This window comes from Lampris incognitus, chromosome 6, assembly GCF_029633865.1.
Source record: "Lampris incognitus isolate fLamInc1 chromosome 6, fLamInc1.hap2, whole genome shotgun sequence".
NCBI lineage: Eukaryota > Metazoa > Chordata > Actinopteri > Lampriformes > Lampridae > Lampris > Lampris incognitus.
The window spans coordinates 53811947-53821721 of NC_079216.1; the positions used below are offsets into that span (position 1 = coordinate 53811947).

At 43.5% G+C, this 9775-nt stretch overlaps 1 protein-coding gene across 1 annotated transcript; it reads right to left on the bottom strand.

Annotated features, from left to right (window-relative positions):
- Window positions 1-5647: 5647 nt before the first annotated feature.
- Window positions 5648-7690, bottom strand: LOC130114581 (lysozyme C II-like). Its single transcript, XM_056282443.1, has 4 exons — window positions 7564-7690; window positions 6877-7032; window positions 6553-6631; window positions 5648-5678 (listed from the first exon to the last, which is right to left on the bottom strand). Exons 1-4 carry the CDS (start codon window positions 7688-7690, stop codon window positions 5648-5650), a joined length of 393 nt encoding a protein of 130 aa, XP_056138418.1.
- Between the last annotated feature and the right edge of the window lie 2085 nt (window positions 7691-9775).

The following is a 9775-nucleotide window of genomic DNA, read 5'->3' on the forward strand; positions in this document are numbered from 1 at the left end:
TGGACATCATCCTGACTGTCAACTGTCCTTAGGTACGCCACTGAGCCATAGGCCTGTTCGGACACATCGCAAAACATGTGTACCTCTCGGGTGATGCTTGGTTGGTCCACTTCAGGGCTTAGCTCCGTTACTGCACCAGCTTGGATTAGCTTCTGCATCTTTGCACTGTAGGCCTCAGATTGCTCTGGGTTCTTGACGAGTCATCTCTCCGTGCTTCGCAGATTCGGCATGACTGCTTCCTTGGGGGCTTGTAGGCAGGGCATGCCTTTCTTTCGCAGCAGGGGAGTGGCATAGCGTAGGACTCCATCTACTTCCACGCGGGTCGTCTTGGTTTTGAGCAGGTCCCCAGCTTCATGGTCCTGCCTTGACCGCATTACAGCCTTCTCACTCTGGTACAGCAGGGTGTCGACCTGCCAAAGCTTCTCCACGTTCTTGAAAAGCTCTGAGGTCTGGGAGAAGATAGATGTTACTAGACACTGCTGTGATCATAAGGGCTGTTGGACCAACTTTGTTGGGCCCTGAAGAGCCCACCCCAGTCTGGTTCGGATAGCTGCAGGGCCACCTGGAGGACCTAGCCGGACCAGCTCTATAGGGATGATGAGGTGGGGCTGATCGGTGCCAATCAGGACCAGGGTTCTTGCATTCTTGAAGGACTGGATTGGCAGCCCGACCAGGTGTTTGTACCGCTTCTGGAGTCTGTCCATCAGCTAAGATTGGTCGGCCAGGCCAAGACAAGTTGCGGTGAAGGCCTCTGTGATGAGGAAGCTGGTCTTGGGCTTAGCTGCTGGGGAGATGCAGACACAGAAGAGCCTTGGAGGGTATGGACATCCTGCTGGATGGTCCTTAAGGCTACGTCTTCGGGTCTCCCTTGTAATCCTAACTTTCTTGCGGCTGCAGGGAGGCGCATGGTACGCTCAGACCCGTCGTCCAGGATGGCGTAGGTCTCCAGGGTAAGATTTCCATGGTGCAGGAGCACTCAGATGAACTTCAGCAAGACACTGTTGCCTTGAGCTGGTCTGTCCACGTACAGCATTTCAGCGGTGTTCACCAGGCAACTCTCCTCGTTAGTTGGCTCAGCTGTCTCCCCAGGTGCTCTAGCATTGACTTCATGTAGAACCTGCAGGTGCTTCCCTTGGCACAAGCCGCAGGGCCTCTTAAGGTTGCATTGGGCGGCTCTGTGGGGCCTCGCACAGTGCCAGCATCTCCTGTTGGTCTGGATCCACTCCTTGAGTTGCTCTTTAGACAGCTCTGTCACTTCTGTACACTGACTGAAGTAGTGTTCTGCATTGTCGCAGAACGGGCAGTAGGGCTTTGCTTTAGCTTTCTTCTTAGTAGAGCCCTCCTGCCTGGTAGTGGCTTCCTCTTCTTCGGCTCCATGGAGGACCGTGACAGACCGCCTTCCCTGGCGAACCCTCTTGCTTCGGCGCTTGCTTCTCCTTTGTCCCCTTGGCTGCTGACTGCCCATCGAAGTCTTGGCACCATGACTCATACTGTAGCCACTGCGAGAAGTCAAGCAGTGTGTAGGTGGGCCCTGGCCGGTTGAACACATGTCAACGGAAGTCTGCTCGTTGCTCCAGAGGTAACTTGCTCAGGAGGTAGGCTACATGAGACCCGCATTGGAGCGCCACATCACTGTTAGGACCCAGGGTTTTCAGTAGGCCGACCATTGATTGGACATGGAGGGCAAACCTCTCGAATGCTGTGGTGTCCCCATGCCGGACATCGGGGAAGTCCATGACACTGGCAATCTTCTTCAGAGCTATCTGGTGGGGCTGGCCAGATTTTGCATTGAGTGCTGCCATGGTGTCAGGGTAGGGTGCAGGAGGATTGAGGTAGGAGTCGGTGACCAGCTTTGTCTCCTCCAACTCTAGGTGATCCACCAGGATCTGGTATTTGAACAACTCCGTGCAGTTGGCAGGCAGCAGGTTCTCCAATGCTATCTTCAGACGAGCAAACTCACTTGGGTCATGGTGGCTGAAGTTGATCTTGGTCCCCTGTAGGTTTGCTTGGCTACAGTTGCTGGACTGTAGGGAGTCTGGGCCAGAGCTTGTGACTCCATTCTTTGCGTCCATGGTGAGTGATGCGGGTGAACTGATGGGTATCCAGGCCGGTACTGACTTGGAGACCGTTGGGACGTGTAGGTTGCTGGATAGCTGTGAGCCCTGGGAGGTGGTGGCTGCAAGGCAGGGACATGTCGATGGTGCTGGGGTTGTGGTGTGATTGGCTGGCGGGTAGGGAGAGGATGATATCCACAATTGAAGTCCTTTAGCTCTCTAAATCCCATCGCAGATGGGGGGCTATAGGGCACGTGATGGCCGCCCCGCTTCATCAGCAGGGGTTGAAGAGGACGGGCTTGGGCCTTCATCAGCTGATACTCAGCTAAGTTCTGATTCAGATGCTCCAACGTAGGCTTGACATCGGCAGGGCTGCTCTTAGCCATCAGGTTCAGGCCATGGAGGGGGCTCAGGGCACTCCTCTTCATCCTCGCTCAGTCCTTCATTGCATGGTGGAGGGAGAGAGTAGCCAGGTGGAGCAGGCTTGGGCCTTGAAGGAAGGGGGGGGGGGGGCTAGACCAAGAGTGGGTGAAAGGTGAGCTGCTAGGGGGATGCTGAAATAGTCTCAGGCTACTGGCAGCCTCTACGAGCCTCTTGATGTCAGCTCTGACCTTCTAGAGCTCTGCTAGGTCAGCATGCATATCTTGCTGTGACTGTCGTAGTCTCTGGTTCTCCTTTTTGATTTCTTGGAGCTCATCTTGGAATCTCACTAGTGGCTCCCTTCCCTCCTGGAAGTTGTGGTAAGATGAGGGGGATTCTCTGTAGGTCTCCTCATGCTGTGCCTCTCTGCGCAGACCTTGGGCTAGCTGGGGTTCGGAACCGTACCTTTCATAGTTGCTATGAGTTTCTTCATGATACGGGTCCCACTCATTGAGAGCAGCATCCCATCGGGCCTGGTGTCTGCAGGGAGAAGCATGTGGAGAGCTGGGGCGTGTCATCTTGGCAGCTCTCTCTGTCTGAGAATTCCATACCTCTTCTCGCCCATGCCTGTAGTGTGCCGTGCCTGTGGGTGATGAGGCGCGACGTCTCTGGATGATATAGTCCGTCTCATTGTCATTGAGATGTTGTGGTGGGCGTGTCTGACGCCTCAGGTGCCCCAGAGCTGAGTAGATAACATCATTCTCCTTGGACACTGGAGATGAGTTGGACACCATCACCTACTTCTGTTCTCGGGTCACCTGAGTATCAGAGAACATATTTCTTTGATAACGAGTGCTATAATTTTTTTTTTTGGGTACCCAACTTTTGTTTTATTTCAACTGTTCGTTGGGAGTGTTTTCACATGAATTGAGGAGCATCAAATTAAGGATAAAGACATTCTTTCTTTGTAGGAGGTTTAACTGTTCATTGGTTTACAACAGTAAACATTTTCACTTTTGATTGAGACTGAAAGAAAAAATACATTGAACAAGAAGTTGATTTTTTTTCATTTTCTTAATAGTTAAACTATTTCTAATGTCATTCATTCATGCTTGTTATGTTGTCATTCATTCATGTCATTCATTCTCTTTCATTTATAAGTCATAAATTACAAATTAGGGCAGAAGATTGTTTATTTATTTATTTATTGTGTTTACTTAAAACAAAGGGTTGACATTTATTTGAGGGAGGATACGTTCCAGTCCATTAGTTTATTGTTTGGTTTTAGGTAGAATACTACTGCCAGACCCTGGAATACATTTCCTGTTACAGTACAATTTAAAACTGGTCCCATCTTGATTTATTTCTATTTAAAGAGGGACAAATAGATACTCCCCCCCTTTTTTGTGTGGCTCCTGAGTAGGGCAAGGTGGAGTACCACTGACATAAACAATAGAAAACAAAAATAAAAAGGAGACAAAAATAACAAAAAAATATTACATTTTACAATGCCAGATTTTGTGTTATATGCAGCATATTAGATTCGCCTAGTAACTTAAAAGTCTTAATAGCTTTTTTGTTTTTAAGATGAAATAAAATGGTGTTATATTGTTTAAATCCATTAATAAAATGCAGGAAATTTGGTTTGGTTCCTGACCATTTTTCTTATGAATATGGAATTTTCCAAAGATAATAACTAGTTGTATGATATACAGCATATTTCCAATCTTATCTTGACTAAAATATAGCATTACATCAAACACATCTCTTTCAGTATTCATCTTAAGTCGCTTTTTTAGAAAGTTGGCTACATCAAACCAGAACATTCTTGTATTTATACATTGGAAGAATAGCTGGGTAATACTCTCTTTTTCTAGTCAACAAAAATTACACTTATAATCAATATCTAGTTTGAATATTTCTAACACAAGCTTCACCGGATAAATTCTATGCAATATCTTGAAAGACACTTCCTTAATCTTGTTATTGATACAGTATTTATCACAAATTGTCCATGCTTTCTTCCACCATATGTCATTAAATAATGAGGACCCAAAAAATCTAGATGATGGGACAGTGACACCACTAAGTGTGTTACTAATATTTTTGTTAGAGCACGTCTCTTTCAATATATTGGTTTCACCATTATAAATACTTTCCACAATCTTCAAAATGAAGAGGTATGTCTACCGCACCAGAGGATGACCCCTATGGTTGGACTACCACGGAACTCAAACCCAGGACCTTCTTGCTGTCAGGCGACCGCACTAACCGCTGCACCACTGTGCCGCCTTACATTAAGTGTATATCAGATTTTAATGTGTTTGGAATGTAACTTGCTAACTAAAAATTTTTTCGTGTTTTTTGAGACCGCATCTATTTTAAACAAACTGTGACTGATTACATTGTCCAACCAGTAAACGCTTATCAAATCTCAAATAGAGCTGCATGAATGCAAACACTGAATGATCTAATGCAGGGGTTTTCAAAGTGTAGGAAAGTGAGCCTCCCCTCAGAGAACATAAAAACAGCTGCGCCCCCCTCCGGATTATTATTGCTATTATTACTATTATTGTTGTTGCTATAATGTATGTTCCAATCAGGTATAAAAACGGGTTTCAACAATAAATTATACATCTTTGAAGATGATCTTTTATTTTTTCAAACATCCTTATCTTTATGTTTTAAACATCTTTTTTAAAATTTTAAACATCTTTTTAAAACATTTTTAAACATCTTTATCTTTATGTTTTAAAGTCATGGTCATACTTCCTCCGTTTTCTGCTTGCCCCAGGCGCTGTCTCCTTTCTCACTGTAGGTAATGTTACTAAAAATCGATCCATTTTGCTACAAGCATTGCTGAAGTTAACTAAATTTAGCTAGATGTTTACGGTTCCTTTTTTTCATGTTTTTTTTTCTCACGCTGCGCCTCCCCTGAAGCTCTTTGGTGCCCCCTAGGGGAGGCGCGCTTCACACTTTAAACCCCCTGATCTAATGCAATGTTACTCTTTTATCTCAATAAATGCAAAATAAAGCCCACAAAAAGAGTTGCAAGTAATTTATCTTACAAGTGAATGCATGACATGTTCACCATTTATTGAAATATAAAGTCATCATCATTTACATGTTTTTGCAATTAAATCTGACACTGAGCAAAGATATGACAGAATAGTTTTATTGAATTTAGGTTCCAGTGAGTTAAAGTGACATCTGGCAAGATACGAGCTCAGGTCCTAATTCTGACAATGACGATGCCAAGCCTCCCTAATAAAATAACAAAAACAAAAATATACCACCGTATCAAATTATTATCAAAGTCAAGTCAAAGTGTCTTTATTGTCCTTTACAGGGAAATTGGTTTGCAGCCAGTATATATAAAACTCTCAGGCAAACAAAACATACAAACACCAAGGCAGAATTGACACATCATTGATGGACAACAAAAACCAACAGGACATAGGGGGCAAGGAGAACCAAAGGAGTTCAAATATACAGACCATGGAAACAAGCGGTCTGCAGACAACAGATGAATACTATCTACTATTTAACAATTGAATGGCAGTGGAGACAAAGGAAGCCTTGTATCTCTTAGTCCTAATACAGGGCATGCTCAACCGACGACCTGAGGGTAACACCTCAAACTCTGGCTGAAGGGGGTGACCTTGGCTCTCCAGAAGGGAAGTAGCCTTTCTGAACACCTTCCTATTTTAAAGGTCGATAAACTGGGCTTGATTTCTCCCTGAAAGCTTACTAGCCCATTTGATGAGTCTATCAAGCCTTTTTTTATAGGCCAGAGTCATATTACCAAACCAAGCAACAATACAGTTCATTAAAACTGTTTCAATAAAACTTGTATAAAAGAGAGTCATCATCTGGGAGGATACAATAAATGTAAATTTTCCTCAGGAAAAAAAGTCTTTGTTGGACCTTCTATGATGTGGAAGCAACATGAGTTTCAAAGCACCGTTTGTTGTCAAGAACAACCCCCAGATATTTGTAACTGCCCACAAGCTCAATGTCAGCACCTTATTATAGAATAAGTAATTCAACATGGAGGAGTCATAGCAATGTAATCCATTATTTTTTATTCTGAATGTAATGAAAACCTCACATGTTTTGTTTTTCTAAAATTTCTTACCGTCTCCTAGAGCTTAGAGGATTCAGAACCATAAGCTTTGCACAGCCGATGGCAGCGCTGACATCATCTGTCAGGAGCTCTGCAGAAAAAAAGGGAAAATCGGTGTTGGCCTCAATTGTCATCTTCATGCATCCATCTTTAAGACCAAACTAGGTTATGTGAACAGCAAGCAAAAGTCAACTAAGGAAAAGACATCAAGACACGAAGGCTTTCTATAATGATGGATTTTATTTGTTCTTCTTTATACCCAAAACTAGGTCCCATCCTCATCCCCATATTAGTATTACAGATTACTGTTATATATTACTATGGCATATTACTCACCACTACATTGGATGCCACAGATGTTTAAGCCCCCCGGTGTTTTGTAATCCTCACACCAGTGGCGGCTGTTTCTCCCTAACATGCCGTAGTCTGTGGAGCTGTTGCGGGTGATGGCCGTGGTGTTGTAGTCCGATTTCCACTTTGTGAGGCACATCCCTGAGACAATAACATCAGAACCTCACAATAGTAAGAGCTGAAAGACGCGATAAAGACACCATTCAAATCCAACACGGATTTGGGTTTGAACGATATTGCTACCAGAGGAGGCGCCACTGTTGTGACCGGGCCTGGAAATCTAGTTGTGCAGGTTTTATTTCAGTCATTCACTTTTGTCTTCACTTCTTTTAAAATCATCTCAGCTATTAATTATATCCAAGTTTCACACCTTTTCCATGTTGAAGTATAGACCTTCAAAAAAACCTACATCCCTTCCCACTTTGCATATACAAGTTGAGCAACAAATCCTAGTCAACAGTTTATTCGGTATGTGTCGGTGTAAACTACATTAAACATTATGAAAATAGAATGGATCAAAATAGATGTTACTCTCCAGTCCAGATTGAGAAAGACAAGGCAAATTTATTTGTGTAGCACATTTCATGAACAATAGCAAATCAAAGTGTGAATGTGTAATTATTTCTATGAATGTATGATAATTTGACATATCATCATCCATCTTTTACTCACACTTGACCAGGCTGATGTCGTAGTGTCCATCCATCCTATTATTATTCAGCACCCTGGCCCAGTCACATTGATCATACACCTTAGCGGTGGCCATGGCCACAAAGAGAAGAAACAGGATCCCTCTCATTCTCCATTTGTGGTTAAACTGAAGTGTCTTCACATCTCTGCTGGTGCTCTTTTTATAGGACACACAAAGTGAGATGTGGTTGGTGAGGGTTTGAATGGCAGCCAACTTAAAAATGTTTCAGTAGATTACCTAAACAGGTAAACCTGTTGCTCATGTGATACAAGTCACAATTATGTGCAGCGACCAGGATACACACACACATCCAGCTTCCCACACGCAGACACAGCCAATTGTGTCTGTAGGGATGCCCGACCAAGCCAGCGGTAACACGGAGAATTGAACCGCCAATCCCTGTGTTGGTAGCCAACAGAATGGACCACCATGCTACCCGGACGCCCCGAAAACAGACTCATTATTAATGTTACTAGCTGCAGTGTGCTTACCCTGCTTTGCTAACATCACAGAACACCAAGACAACACAGTCTCACTCCCAACTCTTTTGTCTTGTTGTAATATTCTTGTAATGTTCTAACTTTAAACGACACACAAAAAAATACTTGACTCCAGACATTTAAACAGGTCACTGGTGGCCTTGGTCACGCTAGACATCATCACATGAATATGCAAGGACATGCATAAAAAAAAAACAAACAACAAGACATACATTTGTAGACAAAGTTTATATGTATGTGACTGTATATGACTGTCTCTCGCACTTTTGGTCAAAGACTCAACTACTAATGCTGAGTCACTGAGTCGTACACTGCACATCCAGAGCAAGAGGCTGGGAATGGATTAAGGTGTCCACTTAACACCTTTTCCTGGCAAAAAAAAAACCACTGGCAGGACGCTGGGAAACACTTGGAGAGAATGTCCATATATTCTAACATGTAATATTAGAATATTGTCCTATGACCACCATGGTTTGCTCTGTGGGCTGCTAAAGTGTTTCCTCTGTGTGTGTGTGTGTGTGTGTGTGTGGGGGGGGGGGGTGGGTGTGTGTGTGTGTGTGTTGTGTGTATTTAGATAGTTCTCCCACGGCCCATTCTGAGCGGTTACTAGTTTCTAATTATATTATTTTATAGGGTGTTTGTTCATAAGGGTGTGTGTTCATGAGGGTGTGTATTCATGAGGTTGTGTGTTCATGATTGTGTTTGTTCATGAGGGTGTGTATTCATGAGGGTGTGTATTCATGAGGGTGTATATTGAAGAGAGTGTATTCATGAGGGTGTGAATTCATGAGGGTTTGTATTCATGAGGGTGTATATTCCTGAGGGTGTGTATTCATGAGAGTGTGTATTCCTGAGGGTGTGTATCCCTGAGGGTGTGTATTCACTTGGTCTGGACCCCTCCTCGTCACTGTGCAACGTTCTAGGTACCCCTTTAGCATCAACTTTCAACATGGAGGGTAGTTGTGTTATTTGGTCTCACCCCATATCCGTCAGCAGACAGGGGACTGAGATCACACACAGCACTTTACTTGATTAGCGGCTGCATATGGCTCATAGGAACACAAAAAAAAACAACACAATTATTACATATTCATAAACTAATTTATCCTGTGATTATACCGGCTAGTTCTTTTTTTATAGAAGTACAGAGTCTAAATCTTTTTCTTTCTTTTTTTTTTATCTGTGTGCATTTTTAACCCAGCAGTTACTTAGTCAGTTGATTCACTGTTAATCGGTACACTGTCTCTTTAAGAGTCCCAACCGTGAGCACAGCTTTACGGCTGTAGAGTGGGGATCTCACAGCGAGCGTTTGTGGGTTCACTTGACTAAATGAGAGGAGAAGAAGAAGAGAGAAGACTTAGCCAAGTGTTCCCAGCGTCTAACCATGTCTTCCTGTTAGCTGGTAGATGGGACGGGAGCTGAGGAGATAACATCACTCTCCTTGGACACTGAAGACGAGTTGGCCACCATCACCTACTTCTGTTCTCGGGTCACCTGAGTATCAGAGAACATATTTCTTTGATAACGAGTGCTATAATATTTTTTTTTTAGGTACCCAACTTTTGTTTTATTTCAACTGTTTGTTGGGAGTGTTTTCGCATGAATCGGGAAGTATCAAATCAAGGATAAAGACATTCTTTCTTTGTAGGAGGTTTAACTGTTCTTTGGTTTACAACAGTAAACATTTTCACTT

Coding starts and splice junctions, on each gene's coding strand:
- LOC130114581 (XM_056282443.1), bottom strand. CDS start 7,690: ATGAGAGGGATCCTGTTTCTTCTCTTTGTGGCCATGGCCACCGCTAAG. Junction 7,033..7,563: donor CGACATCAGCCTGGTCAAGT/GTGAGTAAAAGA, acceptor TTATTGTCTCAG/GGATGTGCCTCACAAAGTGG. Junction 6,632..6,876: donor CTGTGGCATCCAATGTAGTG/GTGAGTAATATG, acceptor TTTTTTCTGCAG/AGCTCCTGACAGATGATGTC.